The sequence below is a fragment of the Pungitius pungitius genome, chromosome 9, assembly GCF_949316345.1.
Source record: "Pungitius pungitius chromosome 9, fPunPun2.1, whole genome shotgun sequence".
NCBI lineage: Eukaryota > Metazoa > Chordata > Actinopteri > Perciformes > Gasterosteidae > Pungitius > Pungitius pungitius.
In genome coordinates, this window is record NC_084908.1 from 8,368,430 (window position 1) to 8,389,796 (window position 21,367).

The 21,367-nt window shown below is 41.8% G+C and overlaps 1 protein-coding gene across 1 annotated transcript; it reads right to left on the reverse strand.

Annotated features, from left to right (window-relative positions):
* Positions 1-5,478: 5,478 nt before the first annotated feature.
* hpgd (15-hydroxyprostaglandin dehydrogenase) lies at positions 5,479-18,662 on the reverse strand. Its single transcript, XM_037472743.2, has 7 exons — positions 18,128-18,662; positions 16,697-16,820; positions 15,457-15,563; positions 13,523-13,619; positions 10,451-10,527; positions 10,170-10,333; positions 5,479-9,236 (listed from the first exon to the last, which is right to left on the reverse strand). The coding sequence occupies exons 1-7, from the start codon at positions 18,218-18,220 to the stop codon at positions 9,113-9,115; spliced, it is 786 nt and encodes a 261-aa protein (XP_037328640.1). The 5' UTR covers positions 18,221-18,662; the 3' UTR covers positions 5,479-9,112.
* Positions 18,663-21,367: the final 2,705 nt, after the last annotated feature.

A 21,367-nucleotide genomic window follows, 5' to 3' on the forward strand; every position in this document is an offset into this window, starting at 1 on the left:
AGGTTAGTGAAGATGGAAAACAGTTTTTTGGGGTTGGAAAATGAGGACTCAATTCTGGATTGGTAGAAAGCACTTTTTGCAGCGGAGATGGAGGTAGAAAAAGATGACAGAAGCAACTGAAACGCATGCAGGTCATCAGGTTGTTTGTATTTTCGCCATTTCCTTTCGGATGCTCGCAGAGTGGCTCTCTTAGCACGCACCGGTTCAGTCAACCACGGAGCTGGAGGGGATCTGCCAGCCCGTCGAGTCTTAAGCGGACACAGCGAGTTGAGAGAGGTCGACAGAGTTGTTAGGAGAGTCTCTGCGACAACGTTCGGATGCAAAAGTGCGAAAGAGTCCGTTGAGGGGAGAGCCGATAGAACGGATGAGGCCAGGGAGGGGGGGGGAGAGTGAGCGAATGTATGGCGGACGGGTATAGAGTCGATTGATGGGGGCCGGGTCGTTAGTTGGTGAGAGCGGAAGGGAGTATGAGACAAAGTAGTGATCAGAGACATGCAGCGGAGTTACAGTAAGGTTAGTTGTAGCGCAGTTCCTAGTGAAGATGTAGTCATGGTGATTGCCAGCTTTGTGAGTAGGAGGGAAGGGATTGAGTGACAATGCAAATGAAGAGCACCCTGCCGAGCACCCGAACACAGCTCTCGCTTTGGGCGTACAGGGATTGGATGGCCCAAGTAAGGACTCCCTCACCCCGTACTCCTGCAGCAACTCCCACATTTTCTCTTGGGGGACCCGGTCATACGCCTTCTCCAAATGCACAAAACACATGTAGACTGGATGAGCATACTCCCAGGCCCACTCCAAGATTTGTGAAAGAGTAAAAAGCTGGTCCGTTGTTCCACGACCAGGACAAGAACCGCATTGTTCCTCTTCAATCCTTGGTTTGACTATCGGGCAAACCCTCCTTTCCAGCACCTTGGAGTACAGCCGTGGCCAAAAGTTTTGAGAATGACACATTACTGGTTTTCACAAAGTGCGTTGCTTCAGTGTTCTTAGATTTTTTTGTACAATGTTAATATGGTATATTGAAGTATAATTACAAGCATGTAATAAGTATCAAAAGATTTTATTGACAATTACATAGAGTTTATGCAAAGAGTCAATATTTGCAGTGTTGACCCTTCTTTTTCAAAACCTCTGCAATTCGCCCTTGCATGCTGTCGATTAACTTCTGGGCCACATCCTGACTGATGGCAGCCCATTCCATCAATGCTTGGAGTTTGTCAGAATTTGGGGATTTTTGTTTTTCTACGCACCCCTTGAGGATTGATCACAAGTTCTCAATGTGATTAAGGTCTGGGGAGTTTCCTGGCCATGGACACAAAATTTCGATGTTTTGTTCCCCGAGCCACTTAGTTATCACTTATGCCTTATGGCAAGGTGCTCTATCATGCTGGAAAAGGCAATGTTGGTCACCAAACTGTTCTTAGATGGTTGGGATAAGTTGCTCTTGGAGGACGTTTTGGTGCCATTCTTTATTCATGGCGGTGTTTTTAGGCAAAATTGTGAGTGAGCCCACTCCTTTGGCTGAGAAGCAACCCCACACATGAATGGTTTCAGGATGCTTCATTGTTGGCACGACACAGGACCAATGGTAGCGCTCACCTTTTCTTCTCCGAACAAGCTTGCTTCCAGATGCCCCAAACAATCTGAAAGGGATTCAGAGAAAAATACTTTACCCCAGTCCTCAGCAGTCCAATCCCTGTACCTTTTGCAGAATATAAGTGTGTCCTTGATATTATTCCTGGAGAGAAGTGGCTTCCTTGCTGCCCTTCTGGACACCGGGGCCATCCTCCAAAAGTCTCACTGTGCGTGCAGATGCACTCACACCTGCCTGGTGCCACTCCTACGCAAGCTCTGCACTGGTGGTGCCCCGATCCCTCAGCTGGATCAACTTTAGGAGACGATCCTGGCGCTTGCTGGACTTTCTTGAGCGACCTGAAGCCTTCTTCAATGGAACCGCATTCCTTGAAGTTCTTGATGATCCGATAAATACTAGATTTAGCTAATTAATTAATTGCAATTCATCTGATCACTCTTCATAACATTCTGGACTATATGCAAATTGCGATCATAAAAACTGAGCCAGCAGACTTTGTGAAAATGAATATTTGTGCCATCCTCAAATCGGCTATAGACTTTACCAGGGAGGCTGAGTAGTGTGATACCCCTGTAATTGGCACACACTCTCTGGTCCCCCTTTTTGAAGAGAGGTACCACCACCCCGGTCTGCCACTCTTTTGGCATTGTCCCAGACTTCCAGGCAATGTTGAAGAGGCATGTCATCCAAGACAACACCCATTGCTTTTGGCAAGGCACTCCTTCTCCACCGTGCTGTACCTGGCCTCCCTCTCTGACAGCTTCTGGCTGATGTATAAAACAGGAAGGCCGCAATAGCCACCGTCGTGTCCACCTGAGGGCGCATCTTTATGACCTGTTTTATTATCAACTTTTATTTATTTATGGTTACATTCATTTACTTATTTCCATATTTATTTCAGCATTTATTTATTTATTTATACATTTATTTATTTATCTTTTATTTATTCCTGTATTTATTCATACATTTATACATTTATTTATTCATACTTAAGTCATTTTTGTCCTCCATACATCACTGCCACGTATGCAGAAATACCTAAAAGAACATATATTTATTGAAAGATCGCAAAAACCTGGATTCGAATCCTGTCGAGCAAAACAATACGTTCTAAGGCATCGGCCAAGCGAGCTTTTAAGTGTCCCTGCTGATTTAAATACTTGTCATAAAATTGGACATCGTCAGTGGCGAGAAAACATTTTGGTTCAGGGTAAACCAAGACAACTGGTTTTTGGTGGTGTAGCGTAGAACAGATGCTTTTGGCATACACCACTGACTCATTTAAAAAAAAAGAATGTACCTTTGCGACAATTATACAGTGAATATACTCAATAATTGCTACCACTAAGCCGCAGAAGGAATTAAATATCAGTAATGTTCTATCCACAAAATGAAGAAATGGACGTAATGATTTACAGCCATTGTAAACACTGCTTGATGAGAGATTAATCGGAACATTAAGGCCTTATCGTCTTATTATTATTGCTTGATTGCTCACAATTGGCAAACAAATGAAAAATTAGCTGTACCATGCCTGAATATCTACAAGACCAACATTTCAGAAGAAATTATAATTCAATCAAATGTATTTTGTGCAGCCCAAAATCAAATATTTGCATTAGATGGCTTTACAATCTGTACATATACGACATCCTCTGTCGCAGGACCATCACATCGAAACAGGAAAAACTCTGGGGAAGAAACTTGTGGAAGAGCAAAGGGATCGCTCTCCAAAGATGGAAAGAAGTGCAATAGATGTTTTGCGTACAGAATGATAATCATAAGAGCTACAAAACATTCAATGGATACGCCAGAACCACAGAAGGAGGCAATACCAGGGTCCAGATAGAACCATGATGCATGGTGACCTGTGAAGAGACAAAGCACAAAGACTGGCTGGCATGCAATAGGTGCTGAGCAGACAGGCAAATTCACTGTGTTATTACTTTAACAATATGACTCATCTTCCTGTTTGTAATGTTAGACTTCTCTCTATCTAGACCCTTTCAATTCATCCGAGATAAGACTAATGGGAGTTCTCTCAAGTTCATTAGCACCCTTTTTGATTGCATTGTCTCTTCTTGACAACAGGAAAGAGATGAATGGTGGAGCAAATGTTTAGATGTTGTACACTGGATCTTAAAAGCATTGATGAGTAATATATTATATTTGAAAGATTACAAAACTGTCAGTTTAATCTTATCCAGTCTTCATGCCCATGTTTCTTTGTCCTTGGACTTTCCCATGCATTCCCACATGCTCTACATAGTTCTGTCAGGTTTTCTAGCACATTACCCAAGTATCATTACTCTCTCAATAACATCTAAATGTATACGACAAAAAAAAAAAAACGTTCAGTTTACGAGGGTTCATCGGTGCACTTTTTTTTAATAGCTTTATAAATATATTTCTACTGGGCAGAGGTCTCACAAACTTTGCAATTCTCCCCTTTATACTGATATTGCTAATTAACGTGATTTAACCCCCTGTCACGGTTTGGGTCTGCTCTGTCTTATTTTGTAGTTTTCATGTCTCTGGTGTTCCTGGGTAACTTCACTTCCTGCCTTGTCCTGTCTTCCCCTGTAATTGTCTGTCGTGCCTGATCGTTTCCACCTGTGTTCAATCACCTGCACCTCCCTTGTGTATTTAAGCCCTGTGAGTCCCTTGTCTGGTGTGGCGTCATTACATGTCGACGTTCTTGTGTCCCGTCAAGTAAGTCAAGTCTATGTTTTCAAGTCCAGGTCCCTGTTTTTTTGTCTGTTTTGTTTTTGCCTCCTTCCTCCCCTTTTTTGGTTGGAGTGATTTTGAGTTTGAGTTTTTTGACAATTAAAGTCTTTTATTTTTCAAACTCCGCATCTGAGTCCTCCCTCCTTGCCCTCGACCGCGTCCCCCCTGACAGAATGACGCCACCACCTAAAGACTCAGCAGGGTTTGACCTGAGAAACCCGTTTTTGGGAACTCGCCTGGCGTTTGGGGACCCACACGGCACGCAGCTGGCTGCCCGGCGCAACGCCAACCCCGGCTCGAAAGCAGGCTCCAGGCAGCGCCACGTTCACCGCCCTCGCCGCTCTCCAGACCCAGGTTGGGCCTCGCCGATGGAGGCCAGCCTCCAGCCCCCAGTCCTCAGCGCACGCTGGAAACAGGTGCTGGAGCTGGCCGCCCGCCTCCAGGCCAGGTACGACCCCCACGCCCTGGACCTCCGCATTCGGCGGCAGCGACGGCGCCAACCACGCCCGTCTCCGCCCGAACCGGCCCCAAGACCCACGCCCCCAGCTCCAAGACCCACGCCCCCAGCTCCAAGACCCCCGCCCGTTCCGGCCCCCAGAGTCTCGCCTCCGCCCGTTCCGGCCCCCAGAGTCTCGCCTCCGCCCGTTCCGGCCCCCAGAGTCTCGCCTCCGCCCGTTCCGGCCCCCAGAGTCTCGCCTCCGCCCGTTCCGGCCCCCAGAGTCTCGCCTCCGCCCGTTCCGGCCCCCAGAGTCTCGCCTCCGCCCGTTCCGGCCCCCAGAGTCTCGCCTCCGCCCGTTCCGGCCCCCAGACTCCAGTCTCCGCCCGTTCCGGCCCCCAGACTCCAGTCTCCGCCCGTTCCGGCCCCCAGACTCCAGTCTCCGCCCGTTCCGGCCCCCAGACTCCAGTCTCCGCCCGTTCCGGCCCCCAGACTCCAGTCTCCGCCCGTTCCGGCCCCCAGACTCCAGTCTCCGCCCGTTCCGGCCCCAAGACTCCAGTCTCCAGGCCCGTCCCCACGGCCCCCGACCATGACCCCTCCAGGCCCGTCCCCACGGCCCCCGACCATGACCCCTCCAGGCCCGTCCCCACGGCCCCCGACCATGACCCCTCCCTCCCACCCTCTTGGGACCGCCTGGAAGTCGGTCCTTGAAGGGGGGGTGGGGTCAGGGGTTGGGTCGGCGCCCCACGCCACGACGACGCCGGAGCCGCACAGCTCGGCGCCCCACGCCACGACGACGCCGCACAGCTCGGCGCCCCACACCACGACGACGCCGCACAGCTCGGCGCCCCACACCACGACGACGCCGGAGCCGCACAGCTCGGCGCCCCCCGAGACCCTGAGGCCCGGCCGCCGACCCGGCAGACCCCCCGAGACCCTGAGGCCTGGCCGCCGACCCGGCAGACCCCCAGAGACCCTGAGGCCCGGCCGCCGACCCGGAAGACCCCCAGAGCACCCCACGCCCGGCCGCCGCCCCGGCAGGCCGCCGGACCATAGCTGTCGGGTCCCCACCCTCCCGCCCCTTGTCTGATTTTCATGGTTCTGCCCCCCTTTAGGACCGTCTGGAATTCGGTCCTTGAGGGGGGGGTTCTGTCACGGTTTGGGTCTGCTCTGTCTTATTTTGTAGTTTTCATGTCTCTGGTGTTCCTGGGTAACTTCACTTCCTCCCTTGTCCTGTCTTCCCCTGTAATTGTCTGTCGTGCCTGATCGTTTCCACCTGTGTTCAATCACCTGCACCTCCCTTGTGTATTTAAGCCCTGTGAGTCCCTTGTCTGGTGTGGCGTCATTACATGTCGACGTTCTTGTGTCCCGTCAAGTAAGTCAAGTCTATGTTTTCAAGTCCAGGTCCCTGTTTTTTTGTCTGTTTTGTTTTTGCCTCCTTCCTCCCCTTTTTTGGTTGGAGTGATTTTGAGTTTTTTGACAATTAAAGTCTTTTATTTTTCAAACTCCGCATCTGAGTCCTCCCTCCTTGCCCTCGACCGCGTCCCCCCTGACACCCCCGGTGTATTTCACGTCTGTAAAACACTTTTTAACAATGTGGATGTTATGTGTAAATAACAGTATCAAGCATCGCGAAAAAGCACCGATAAATATGTATGAAGTGTTCAATGCTGCGCACACCAAAATACAGTTGTCTTGGTTTACCCTGAACCAAAATGATTTTTGCCACTGACGATGGCAGGGACACTTGAAAGCACGGTTGGCAGGGCTGGACTGGTAATCTGGTACACTGGGCAAATGCCTGGTGGGCCGACGCACTTGGGGGCCGGTCGATAGGCCTATACAATTATTATTTATTTTTTGCTTTCGACCGGCCCATAAAGCAGGGACAGCGGCCCATTGGTTAATTTTCCATACTGACACTGGGCTGGCCCAATCATCTCTTAGCAGGCTCCACCCCTCCCTCTCCGTGTGTCAGTCAGATGCAGTCAGTGGTTTAGAGCCAGAAAGAAATCTGTGGATTAGGATGGAGAAACCAAAACGTAAGAGCAAGGGGGGTGCGGAGAAATTGCGGGCCAAAAAAAAATCTAGAGGTTGATGTCTCAACATGTTAAAAAATAACCGACATGTTTAGTGCTGTAGCTTCAGTTTCCAAAACTACTACAGTACCTGACGACATGTTGCAGAAACAGCAGGTGAACATAGCACATGGAGGAGGAGAGGTGACTAGCCATAGCGATAGTGGTGCTTGCGGCTCGCAGGCAGCAGAGGAGAAGGTGCAGCAGGTGTCTTAGTCTGATAGTGAAGTCAAGGAGGGACAGAGTGAGCAGGAGAGTGTCATTGAAACGGTAAGCAAGCATAGTAGCTATATGAACAGGGAGGGAGTGTTAATCAGGGCGGGTGCATGAGGATAGTGTGTGTGGGCCTGGCTGGGCTGGGGCTGGGCCACAACGAAGATGATGACGATTTAACAGATACCTAAATTAATGAATATTATAATAAGGCAACAAACATAATCGTTGTCAGTTGTTGCTATTATAAAGTCTGAGTGTCAGTTGTCATTTGTCAAATTGTCACTTAAAAGTTACTGCAAAGGCCACTCAGTTAGCTAAAGTCAAATAACACAGCATAAGCTTTTTTGCACTGTTTTTGTAGCTAGCAGAGTTGAGAGTTCACTTATTCAATTGCAACTTGGGATATTCTAATGTAACCATTTAAAACTCATAACGGCCGTCGACGGCCCTTCTTCTCTAGAAAAAAAACTTAAATGATGCAATTTGATTATTTTAATTATTACTCGCCCACAACGAGTTACACGTTAGAAGAGGTAGCTAACGCATGTTATTTGGGGGTTAAAAACCTGCTTTGCATTTTAAACGCTATATATTCAACTAACTAGATATTTTCTAATGTTTTTTCTGAATTTCCAATATCATCAATATGCAATATAACGTCAATCGAATACTAAAAATGTTATATATATATTATCTGGACGTTTTGTGTGAGTAATTTGTTTGTATAGGTTTTTTATGGGAAGTACATTTATAGGTAAATGTTGTTTGGTGTCATATTAAAGAGGGGTTTGTGCTCTTTAAAGGGATAGTTCACCCAAAAATGAAAATTGTGTCATCGTTTACTCCGCAAGGATAGTGTGCTGGTTGGTGGTTGTGTCCAACCGATTGTGGTGGGCCTGTCTGAGCAAAAATGCCAGGGCCTTTTTTGTCCCAGTCCAGCCCTGACGGTTGGTCGACGGCGTAGCGCAGCGGCCTTAGATAGAATGCATTGTTGTTTTGCTCGACAAGGTTCGAATCCAGGTTTTGCTGATCTTTCAACAAATATATGTTCTTTTAGGTATTTCTTCATATGTGGCTGTGATGTAGTGCTCACTTTTCGCTGCAATGGATATGGGATGCATTTTGAACATTTTCAGCATTATGTTTGCGAATGTATGACGAATCAGGTGACTGAGGCAAACAGTGTTTTTATTTATGGAGCACAGACACGTCTGTTGTCTTTGGAATCAACAATTGGTGTAGATGGGGGGGGACGAGAGAAGGAAGGGATGATGTTGCAGGTGTGCTGTCTGGACAGTGGTTCAGGCTGAAGGTTATGCCCCTAGACAAACAATGGCCAGAGGAAGACTTCTTGAGCCTCTCATCAAATCTTCTTTCAGTATCTAACAACAATTGAGTATGGCCAACATCATTAAAGGCAAGTTTTATGGTATTGCACATTTCAACAACAAGGCAATGCAAAGTACGTCACATAAAAACATTAAAAGGCAAAAAATAAGGAAATTAGTTTCTTAATTTGGAGCAGCTGAAAGTCTCATCAGACCTGCAACTTTCTGGGACTTTGTTCCAGACATGTGGAGCAGAAATAGTCCAATATATTTTTGTAGTTATATTTATACACAGAACAAATAAACTAGCTGTTACTACTTTTAAGACTGTTTCATCAAACAATTCACATAATGGTTTTGTGTGAGTTAACACTGTCAATTATTGGCTGTAACACATAGAAACCTAGTTTACATAAGCAAAAACACTGGATTTGGTTCTTGCCTATTTTCATCATACTTATATAATTAACATAATTACATAAATCAGATGGAGAGACGATTACTATTATATTGTCAAAATGTATGTTTTAATTTGGACATCTGTATGCCTATGTACTGTATATATGATAAGGTATTGTTCAAGTTATTTATATGTTATATGTTTTTCCTGAAAATCCAAATGATGCTCTGACACAGTTCTGATGATAAGCCCAGCTGCAGCAAGATGTCCTGGTCCATTTTCTGTTGGGTTGCATTTTATGCTTTTCCTGAGCTGCAGTGTGAACATGTCTCAAGCAGACATGGGTTCGTAGGTATGGAAGTGAATTCCTTTTGAGCAGGTGATCTTCATCACAGCTCCATTCAGAGTGGTGTCCATAATCAACCTCATCATGCCCTCTGCTATCAATGATGGCCTAGAGATTAATACAGAGAGGGAATAGGGCATTAGATTATAGATTGAAAAGTAAGGCACGCACAGACTTCACAGGCCTGTTTAAGGATGTTTTTTGTTTTTTTTCTACATTCCTACAGTTTCATGACATTTTCTTTTTTGTGTTCTCTTTGGCCTGTCCTCACTTTTGTAAAAAGTGTCTAAAGTTAGTTAAGGGTAAGGGTTATGAATTAAATAACTTTACTTGCATTTATTTCCTGTAAAGTTGATTATTTGCCAAGGTGAACAGACAAACTTCTATCCGTCAAATATGACTAAAACCTTTTAACGGTCAGTGCCCACACAATGGTATGGCATCATCGGAGGACCCTTTGGGCAGGAAATAAATGTATGATGCATGTCAATGTAATATCTCCTAGTCATGAAAACACTATTGTGTTGTATTGTGTGTAATGAGGGATCAGGAAGTCATCTTGCCACAACTTTCTCTGACTCAAAATAAATCTGCTCCTTATCTCTGAGCTTCACAATTTGTGTTAAAGAAAGCTTCTTCAGAGCCATATATAAAACCATTTTTTGTCATACAGATGTTTCAGATCATCACTGCATACTTTTAGTGCATGCAGTGCAGTGCATGCAGTGTGCATGCAGTGGGTTTGACTTAATCAGTGGAGCACGCTCAAATGCACTAGCATTGAGGTTGCTCCACTGGCCAGGTCAAAGCAACCACCTACACTATGCACATACAGCTGTTACATTTGTCGGGGAACCATAGCAGTACAGTATGTTAAATCAATACGGATTTTGCCATTTTTGTTTAATTACTTGATATTCTGACACAATTTCTTTTTTAAGGTTTCTTCTTTGGTACATAATATGAATAAAAACTGTATAGTAATGGAAAAAAGGCACAGGAAGCTAAAAAAAAGTTACATTTTTAATCAAGTAATCTTACTGTAAAACTCCAAACTTGCTCATGCTGCGTTTGAAATCATCCTTGAACTTGACAAACTTGCCCATGGTGTCCTCATGTTCCACTGAGTGCAGCAGAGGAGTGTCAACAAAGGCCGGACACAGGGTGTTAATACGAACGCCGTAGTTTCCCTGAGAGGACGCATCCTGCAAGAACATTTGGAATAAGCTGCTGAGCTTTTGAGCATTCTGGAAGGCATCCCATTCTACAGGAGCTGAAGATAATCTTTGTACTGTTCCAGTGTTTGTGTGTGCTTTTCTTACTGCCATAGCTCTAGTGAAGCCAATGACTCCATATTTTGTAGCAGTGTAGACAGGCTGGTGAGGTGAATGCAGGAAGGCTGGATTATTTAGATAAAAGGAGACAAGAGAAGAAACTTAAGTTGAGCAGAGAAAAATTCAATCACGAATAAGCAGAATTCTAAATGCATCTTTCAATTTACTTTTTACTTTTCTTTTACATACAAGATACGTAAATATTCAGTTTCCATATCCCTGGTTCATTCCGAGTCACTTAAACTACATTTTTTTGCTCACTTGCAGCTTTCATTACATCTTATTACAAGGGACACATTGAGTCGCAAGGATCCAAGCAAGGAGAGAAGACCCCAGAAAATATAAGTAGTTGTTAAAATGCAATTAAATTAACCAGAATAGGATTATAATGTTTTGAGCACTGTAAATTATTTTAGGCCTGATGTTTTTGGGAGTTGTGTCCCTTTTGTTGTATAGCAATTAACATTTTGAACTAGATTGTTAACAACAAAATAAAGAAATCTGAGAATGATACACAAATTTAATCTGTGATAAAACTTTCCACTGGAAGAGATCAGATTAGTCAGCGTACCAAATTATATCAACTTTATATGCACCCTGCTAGCTTCATACATGTGAAACTTTGCCAAGAAAAAAAGAGAATGAACAAAATTGAGAAATTGCTGAGCGCAAGTTCTGAGACGCTCGCAGAGCTTCCACCAGGTGCAGCACTAGACGAGGTTTGTACGGGAGCAGGGCGACATGAACGGGCTGATACAACCACGGCTACCGGCTCCAATGATGCCGTTTGTGCAATCCCCCTACGCTGTTTGGTGATAAATTAACCATAACATTAAGCGCTCTCCCAACCGTGAGTGAGTGGGGAGCGCTGTCGACCTCCAATCAGAGGGTTGGCGGTCTGATCCCAGGCCCGGCTAACCTGCATGTTAATGTGTCCAATGTGTTAGTTACTGATGGGCAGGTGCCACTGTGTATGGTAGGTCCTGTCATTAGTGTATGAATGGGTGAATGATGTCATGTAGTGTTAAAGCGCTTTGAGTGGTCAGAAGACTAGAAAAGCGCTGTACAAATCTATTTTACCAAGTCCATTAAGTTTGGACTATACTATCACAATTCAAGTGAATTCCAAACTAACTTGTCCATGTTGTTTCTGCACTTTTAATTCCATAGTTTTTATTTTCGTATCGTTTTTATTGAGGAAAAGAGTTATGTGAGATCACCTTCCCATTCTTTAATTATGCAACCACAGCATTTGTAGTGTACTGTCAAGGCATACAAGTGTAAAGATATTACTAGTTTAAAGTTAGTGTATTTAAAGTCAAAGTTTTTTGGTCTAAAATACACATCATGATTCTAAACACAGCAGACACACAACATAGCTCAACATTCTTTCCTTTGGAGAATGCTTCACCATGTTTGGACAAGTTTGTGTTTGTATTGAAAATGGCAAGTATGCGCGCACATCCAACATGCAAGCCTTCAGTTATTAAGCTCCTCTTTTGTGCAACCAGCATCCACTTCTGCTGCTATCATCATTCTTATTATTTTTTCCAAATATTAATCCCATTACTATTACTGTCATCATAATCCAACACTACCAACTTGGCTTCTTTGTGCATTCCGTGTGGATGGTGGTTGTATCTGATGGTGGTTGTTCCTGCAGTGGTCCTGCCGTACACTTGGCTTACTACTTGCAATATTTGAAACATATCTGTCATAGGAATTGAATGTATGATACATCTTTTACGTTGTTCATTCTGTATACATGACATCCATTGTAGTCTGTCCATCCCAGGAGAGGGGAGTTTTTCCGGTGCCGATGTTAAGGTGTCAGGACAGAGGATGTAAAGCCCTCTGAGCCAAATTTGTAATTTGCAATTTTGGGCTATACAAAATAAAATTAATTCAATTGAAAGTACATTCACTGATGTTATCACAAGCAAGATTTGTGAAAGATTTTCAGCTCATACTGGAGACGGAACTGTTCTAGACCTAAAGTGCCTTGAAAAAGTATTTGCTAAATTCTGGTTTCTTATTGTTTTTAAATATTTTTCACTAAAAAGTTTCAGTTTGTTTCAGATCGTCTAACTATTTTTAATGAGACAAAGATAACCCGGGTAATTTCAAAATGGAATTTATTTATTATGGGAAAAAGCTATCTAACCCTACCAGGTCCTATGTGAAAAAGAACCCCCCCCCCCCCTTATAAACCATGAATGAACTATGATTGACGACATGTTTTAAAAAGTGTAGTTAAATTTCACTAGCCACACCCAGGCCTCATTTCTTTTGTGAACTGTTACAAAAGCTGATGAACTCCATAAAGCAGTAATTTATAAATGAACGACTCATCTAGGAGGTCATAAAAGAGCCCCAGAACAACATGTGGAGAACTGCAGGCTTCACTGGTCTCAGTTTTTACATTTTACATTTCTGGTAACCGTGTTATAAAAGCAATAAGGTACTTGAGGCAGTACTTTATCTTCAATAATGTAACTGTTCGAGGGTTGCTATGGTTACTGATTAGCAACTTAACTTTTATACCTCTTGGGCCAAGCTGTAGTTGTGTCTGTTCTATTATTTAAACACTAATGTTAGGTATGTTATGTATGTTTTAATGGCACTTCATTAATCTGAATATCTGTCACTTATTGAGTTTAATTTTCCTTGTTCAAACTGAACAGTGACAGCGGCTTTTTAGACACAGCAGGAGATGGTGCAAGATAAATAGTCATCTTTTCTAACCTGCTATTTATTTTCTGTTATCTACCAAGTGCAGCCAAGGTCTGTTTTTGTCTCCTTTGACTAATGCTCTCACCATTTTTTTTTAATTGATAGATCTGAATCTATACAAAGAATCACATAAAAGCATTACTTAAAATTGTGCGTTTGCCAGAGATATGATCATATTTATTCTAGAAAAAAATTCAGTCTTAACAATTTGGCCAGTCAGCTAATTGAGAAAAGTAGGACAGCACTTTACATTTTTAGATACGTATAACTTTAGCTAGCAATCAAGGCAAATATGTACATGTACATGTTGGTGTGGGCATGTGTTACCTGCCATTGAGGAGACATTGATAATGGTACCTCCTTCTTTCTTGTACTCTTTACTCATGTGTTCAAGTGCCAAGTAGGTCCCTTTAATTACAGAGGTCTACAAAGATTAAGAGACAACATGGGCAAAATGGTTATTTTCACAACAGGCAAGAGCAGAACATAACACAGAAGGAAATGAAAGCAGCGAATATGTTAATTTACTGATAAGCAAATATATTTGTAGTTGTGGTTTTCATTGTTGACACCTGTTCGGTGAGTTCTCTATAAGCCAACAGATAAATTCTGTCAGTGGAAACAAGTATAATAAAAATGTTTTTTAATGCCATTCCATTAACTGCTCGCTGTGTCATAATGCAATGTTTGTGAGTTTCCTTTCCAATAATAATGACAACATTGACATGAAAGCAAATTGATTAACACAAAGGTCAGTCCAAGCATTAGTCCTAACGTATACTATGATGTGCATTCACTACCACTGCACTTGTTGCACTGTGCACTGAACTATTTTAAGTCGCTTTGGATAAAAGCATCAGCTAAATGACATGTAATTTAATGCAATGTAATGAACTATACTCTAACAACAATATCTCCCAATTCAACAAGCAATGGCCGGTTACTGTTATTACCACCTCATAGGCAAGGAGATAAGTAGATTGAGATAGGCACCTCATTCATTACTGTGTCGACTTTATCTAGTGTTACTTCCTGTTTTATCTTTTTACCACCGAACCCATGCGTCACTGATAATTTTGCTTCCTGTCTTTGTTTAGTTGCCCGCCATTTCCTTCATTAGAACCGTTTTTTACTTAAACTGTGTATACTCCAGTGCTTCCTTAAATGTTTGTCAACGAGTGCCTTGTCTTTTCTGTTGTCTCAGGCCTTTCTTTGTCTATTACGGGCTTTTTGATTTTTATATTTTCTCTCTGTGTATTGTATGCCTGTGCTGTTTCATTTGACAACACTATTCAGTCTTTATTGAATGTCCCTTTTGCAACAAATTACTCATATTTTCTAGTCTCTCTGTGCGTGAGTTGAAGATAGTAGATGCTTTCATTACAGCCTGTGCCTGCATAGCTGGTTAGCAGCAACCAATAACCAGAATGAGGTGAATAGTCCACACGTACTCTAATATATACTCCAGCTGCCATATTTGGAACACAGACATCTCCAGGTTTTTATATGGGGTTTTGATGCTCAAAACATGTACAGGTACCTCTAATATAAGTAGTCCTAAAAGCATGAAGCATGAACCAGTTCAAACACGTTCAACAAGAAAAAAAGCTGAAGAATGTAAGAGGAACCCCTTTGGGACAAGCAGCCAATAATGTCTCTTGATGAGGAGGAATTTTTTCCTCTAAAAAATCTTATAGGGGATTTGGCTTGTTGTGAATGGCTAAGAGCCTGTTGATGCAATAAATGAGTAAAACTGGTACAATGCTGTGAAAAAGTATTTGACCCTTTCCTGGTTTCTTATTTTTTTGGGGCGTATTTGTCACACTTGGATGTTTTAGATCATCAAGCAATTTTTAATACGAGACAAGAATAACCAATTTTTTTATAGATGTGTTATACATATGGTTGAGGCTGCTTTGTTGAATTATTGTAAGGTTATGGAGCTGTTTTACTGCTCTGAAGTGTCAAAATTGTATAATACAACAAACGTCAAATGCTTCGTAGGATGGCATTATGGACATCTTGAGTTTGTATTAAAGTAATTTGAATATACATAATAAAAACATGAGAGCTCAAACACATCAAGGCCGTTCAGTCCAGGCTCACTGAAGACTATCAAATTTTCAGACAGAGAGCTTAAGCTAGTGTTAAGGAAAAAGATAAGACTGGCGCGGAGCCAGACCAGTTGAGAACCACTGGTGTAGAGAGTAGATATTGGGACGTGTTTGAACAGTTCTGTGATGTAAGGGCCTTTGTCTTACCAGATTGACCTGTATGGTCTTTTCCCAGTTCTTTTCATTGTTGATGCCAGCGTTGTTGATAACAATGTCCAGACGACCAAATTGGTCTACCGTCCTGTGAAATGCATCTATTCAACAGAGACAAAACCCATCTGTGAATGACTTGAGACATTAAGGTTGAAAATGTGAGACATGAGACATTGAAAAAACTAAATCAAGCAATTGCACCTTACACTTTTGGAGAATCTCTCTTAAAATGTCTTCATGGGATAATGTGTTTTCCGTTGTTCACTGAACAACAAAGAGGATAGCCCATGTGTTTTGTTTGCTTGTGTATGTTAGAGAACATACTCCAAAAATTACATAAATATCAATAAAAATTCAACATGAATTACGGTATATACATTGTGCTCTTATACAATGAGCCACCAGCAGGTTGTCTATGTGAGCAGACAGACAGTTGGATGAAAAGCTGAATCCTACCACATTCAAAACTTAGATACCCCGCAATTAGAAATGACAAACCTGCTTTTAACAGATCTGCTTGACGAACACACACGCCTATAAAGGAATCACACACATTGATGGTGCATACACAAAGAACACAAGCACTACCTAAAATTGCACACACTGTTTACCATACACTTGATGGTCAGGTGTCACTGTATGATAGTTCCTGTCATCAGTGTATCAATTGACAATAACAGTGTTAAAGTGCTTTGAGTAGTTGAAAGTTTAGAAAAGATGTATGAATACATGTACAGTCCATTTACCAAATATACATATTCAATCTCTTCTTACCATGCATGCACGCACGCACGCAGACACACAATCATCAGCTCTATGCAGGCTTGTGTCCATAAGAAAAACAGAATTATCACACAAGAGCAACACCAAACCGCATTCCACAGCTGTTAGCCTGCAGGGATTTACTTTTTGGATGTCAGACAAAAAAACGTTGTCTTATGTCTCTCTTGCTCACTGACTCACTCTAAGACATTTTTTCCCTACAAATACTCCAATTCTGTGCTTCTACTTGTTCTCACCCAGCCATGACCAAAATCATACAGATACAATTTGCTCATCTGCATAAAAGAACATAATGAGCATTTCATGTACAAGTATTCTGCAGTCGAAATGCTAGACATATTGACAGACAAGTAAATCGTAGTATTTTCTTCTATTAACACCAATTTTCTACAGGTTAAATTTTCATTAAAGGCAATTACAGTACGCAATGGCCCATCTGCGTTCGTGTTACCTCTCAGTGCCTCTCCATTGGACACGTCACATGCGATAAAGCAGCAGTTGCCCTCTCCAAACAAAGCATCCAGCTCTGTCTTGCTCTCTTCCCCACATGTCTTGTTGAGGTCGACCACGGAGACCTGAAGGAATAAAATGTACTTTTTAGAAATAACAAACAAGGATTTATGCCTAATGCATATATAATTTCCTCTTTAGTGTGATATATGCATTTTACTTTTCTTTTAGTATTATAATTATATGGAAGGAGGGCATTGTAATAATCTGCAAGGTAGGAGGCAAAGAATGCCGACAACAGACATCACTTTATCAAACGATAGTCAAAAATGTTCTCTTTCCTGAGCTGTTTAGCTAAGGGATATGTATTTTTCCCAGTAACTCCACATTGAAATATGTTCATCTACTTTCTGTGCTCAGATCATCATGGGTGGTTCTAGGTGATGTTTCTGACCATAGGCTGGAATGGCAGTGTATACCTGGTGGCGATTTCCACAGACTTCTGTTAGTTGGAGGGTTTATATATATCTCTATATTTTTTTTAATGTTAAGCCCCAAACTACTGTATTTGGATGTATTAAACACCATAATTTGCATACAAATCATGTTTTGCAATATCCATTTATTCAAGGTGTTTGATTATAATATACAAAGTTTGTAAAATAGTTTTTTGCTGCAGACTATTTAGTGATATCCCTTTTATTAATCCATAATCCATTCTCTGTAAAATTATCAAGGAAAATTCTTGTAAACGTACGGTTTTCACATTTTACTTCATCATCAGTTTAGTTGCATACTGGGGGCTGAGTGAACTATAAAGCTATACAGCTAATGCCGGACATCATTCTTTGGTCACAGTGCTGACTTCCTCTGCTTAGGTCTGTGGTTTGACAAGTGTTGCTGTGAACAGCTCAGTAACTGAGCACTTCTCAGAGAACACAAATACAAAACCGATGACATGGCACTGTAATTAATAGAGTCAAGGGTTGTGAAGAGGTTTAACTACTTCAAAATACTTTTTGCTCTTTCTTGCATAGCAAAATGCAAGTTTCCTATATAGCCAAATAATTATTCTGTTTAGACTCGAAGACGAATAAACACTAGGCCAATTTCTACATATCAACTAGACACAGCTGTAAGAACAAACAATGCATTGAGAATGTGAAATAAGCTTCCCAGTGTTTAGTTGAATAAATAAAGCCCCAGCAGGTCTAGTGTGTGCTTGAGCTGTGGAGATAAGTATTTTGTACCTGGGAACACATGACAGAAGCTTAAACAATAAATGACAGCAGTTATGTTAAACCCCATTAGTTATTAAAATTCTAATTTTCAAAAGAAGACAAAGTAATACAATAATTTAAAAAGTAATTAGTTTATATAGCGTTGAACTTACAATTGTAGTTTAAATAAAGGCAGACTGAGCTGTACTGACCTTGGCAGAGCTCTGCAGTAGTGACTCGACCACGGCTCTTCCAATGCCCTGAGCACCCCCTGTTACAAGAGCCACCTTTCCATTAAGAGACATGTTCCGAGCGCAGAAGCAAAGCCCTTACACCTCTTAAAAGCTTCCTTTCTCTGTCTCTTCCACTTCTCCTTCCCCTGTCTTTGTCTTTCTTACTTTATCTGACAGATTTTTTCCCCCTATTTTTCTGCCCTTCTATGTGTGTTCATGCCCTTAACTGCTCTCTCACACAAGCCATAAGCTTTCTCAGCTCTTGTGCGTTTTTCTCTTTTAGCCGAGACTTTTCTTCCCTCCCTTTTCCGCTCTCATTCTCTCTTTTTCTCTTGCTCTCTCTAAGCTTAACAGTCTATGCAAACATAGCACTGTGTCAAAAATAGAGAGGGGGAGAGTTAAAGGCTATGTAAACTGTAGGACACCATAACAACTTGTATCCGGCTAGTTGTACCTGCTCCGTGTTCTTCTCCTACTTATTTTATACCTCGTCCTTCTATCCCTCACTGATTCCCTCCTCTCTTACTCTAGTTATACAAGACACTGTATTCAAAATAAAAATAAGTGGACGAAAAATATTTTCGGGTTGAATTTATTTTTGACTCAGTTTTATAATTTTTTGGAATTATATATATATATATATATATATATATATATATATATATATATATTATTCTTCACTTGAATTTATTTTTTTATATTCACTGTATTATATTTTTCGGTTGCAGATTTTATATTTTCAGGTACAAAACTTTTTTTCGCGTTCGGATCTTTTTTTCACATTCAGACTTTTGACCGTGATGTGGTGTAGGGGGCGGGGCGTCGACTGAGAGGGGCGTATCATCATGAGTGACAGCTTAACAAATAAGGCTGAGGACAGATTCGGACATCCCGGTTCAGTAGTTCGTCAGCGAAGCGTTGTTAAAACACAAACTACACCTCTCTGTAACCGTAGTGATGTAGACAACCAGCTGCAACCCCAATCGGACAATAGGACATAATTTATCATCACAGAATGGTCAGCTTCCTGTGTGACGAGTACGCAGAGGCGTCGTCTGTATTTAAGTTTCGCTGACCAGTTATTCAACCAGGAAGCCCGAATCTGTGAATATCTTTCCAACTCTACCGAACTCAGACGCCATCGCACGGATGCTGCGCTGCGTCCACACTTGTTTGTGGAAGTGGGAAACGAGATTCATGTGTGGTTGATGAATGGTACATTCTGAGCTTTGTCTGTGGCGTCAATCGTTTTACATCTCATCTTAAATATAGTGAAAAGAAAGGGTTGACTCTTAAGTCTCGCGTGCCCACGTCTGAAGAAGGCATTACGGTTGATGACTCTGGCCCTTTCTCAATACCTGAGACGGCGAGAACGGACTTGCGTTCCCGCGAGAATAGACTCGGGAGAAAGACTCGGGAGTTCTGACTCGCAGGTTCGGGAGAACGGAGAACGGTCATTTCCGCATTTGGAACAGCAGCTGACTTGATGACGTCACCACGTCAGCTGGTCTTGCTAATACGTTTTAATTTAGTTTTTGACTTAAATATTTTACTATTACCAAGCTGTTGTCTCATTTTCATTTAAAATTAGTAATGATATATATAATATTGAGCACCATATATATAATCAGTCCTAAAATAATTAGCTTTATCATTTTAGGAGGAGGAGGATGGATACAGTAACAAAAAATAAACTATTATACTAAAATATTTGAATGCACACACACCTACCATTTGTCTTGTTACTTAAACACCAAGAGGCTGATAATCAGTGTAGTGGTCCTCGTACAGCAGGAGCAGATTGTAACAACAAAAGTTGCTTACACAACTAACTTCAGTCATAAAATTACTAGAGCCGGGACTTTAGCGCGTTAATTAAGATTAATTAATTACAATGTGAATTAAGATTAATTAATTAGACAAAAAATTACACATTAAACATTTTTTAAGCATTTTTACACTTATTTTTTGCACCGCGGGACGTTTCTCACTGGATGAGTTTTGGCGGACCGATTATACTGGAGCACCAACTAGCGTTCATGACTTCAGACAACAACAAACCACAGTGAACATGAACGAAGAAGCTGACGAGACCGTGTCGGTTGGCCCCGTGAATGGGAAATTTTATTATAAAAAACAGACGGATGGAAGCGTCGATAAGAGCATGGTTGTGTGCAAGCTATGCAACAAGAAATTCGCATATCACCGCAGCACATCGAGCCTCAAGTATCACCTCAACGCAAAACAATTACCAGCTAGCGTGGACGTTAGCCCGACTCCGAGTACAAGGACCCACACCCAACCCACATTGCACCAGATGACTGGTTTAAGGACCAGGGTAACTAAGTCCACGTCTGAAAAAATAACCAATGTTCTGAATGTACTTGAAAGTATTGGTCTACTTGGTAAATTGGTCTAATTATTAAAAACATAGTTTACAGAAGGTCTACTTACCTATAGACTACCTGAATTTCTGAAAGTACTATATTTCTAAATATGCTATTGCTACACTTGTCTGCTGGAATTGGTTGAACAAAAATAAAATCCATGTGAAAAAAATTACTTCTCACTGTTCTCAGGTCAAATATTTATGCAATTAAAATGCGATTAATTAATTACAAAGCCTCTAATTAATTAGAATAATATTTCTAATCGAGTCCCGGCCCTAAAAATTACATTATGTTACTTAAATAGAGTAGTATTTATAAACTTCGACATAAATTTGTTTATTTTCCCCTGTCGTTGTTACCTGTTGCTGAGGTGAAATGCATTCTGGGATATTTGGCTCTCACAAGAACAGACGAGCCTGCTCCGATGCATGCCCGGGAAAATGGGCGGGGCGAGTCACATCCGGGTATTATAACCGTTCTCGGCCAGATGCGGACTTTAGAATGGGAACCGTACTCGGGCTGCGACTGATAACGTTACACAAGTCCACAAGAACAAAAGGCCACACAAGAACGCATATTGAGAAAGGGCCTCTGTCACTCGTGATGACACGCTCTTCTCAGTCGACGCCCCGCCCCCTACGCCACATCAGGGTCAATAGTGAATGTGAAAAAAAAGATCCGAACGCTAAAAAGTTTTGAACCTGAAAAAATGAAAACTGCAACCGAAAAATATAATACAGTGAAAATCAAAAAATAAATACAAGTGAAAAATGAAAAATACATATATTTTTCAAAAAAATAATAAAACTATTTAAATATTATTCGTCCA

Coding starts and splice junctions, on each gene's coding strand:
- hpgd (XM_037472743.2), bottom strand. CDS start 18,220: ATGTCTCTTAATGGAAAGGTGGCTCTTGTAACAGGGGGTGCTCAGGGC. Junction 15,564..16,696: donor CAATGGAGAGGCACTGAGAG/GTAACACGAACG, acceptor TCTGTTGAATAG/ATGCATTTCACAGGACGGTA. Junction 9,237..10,169: donor AGCAAGTTTGGAGTTTTACA/GTAAGATTACTT, acceptor ATTAATCTCTAG/GCCATCATTGATAGCAGAGG.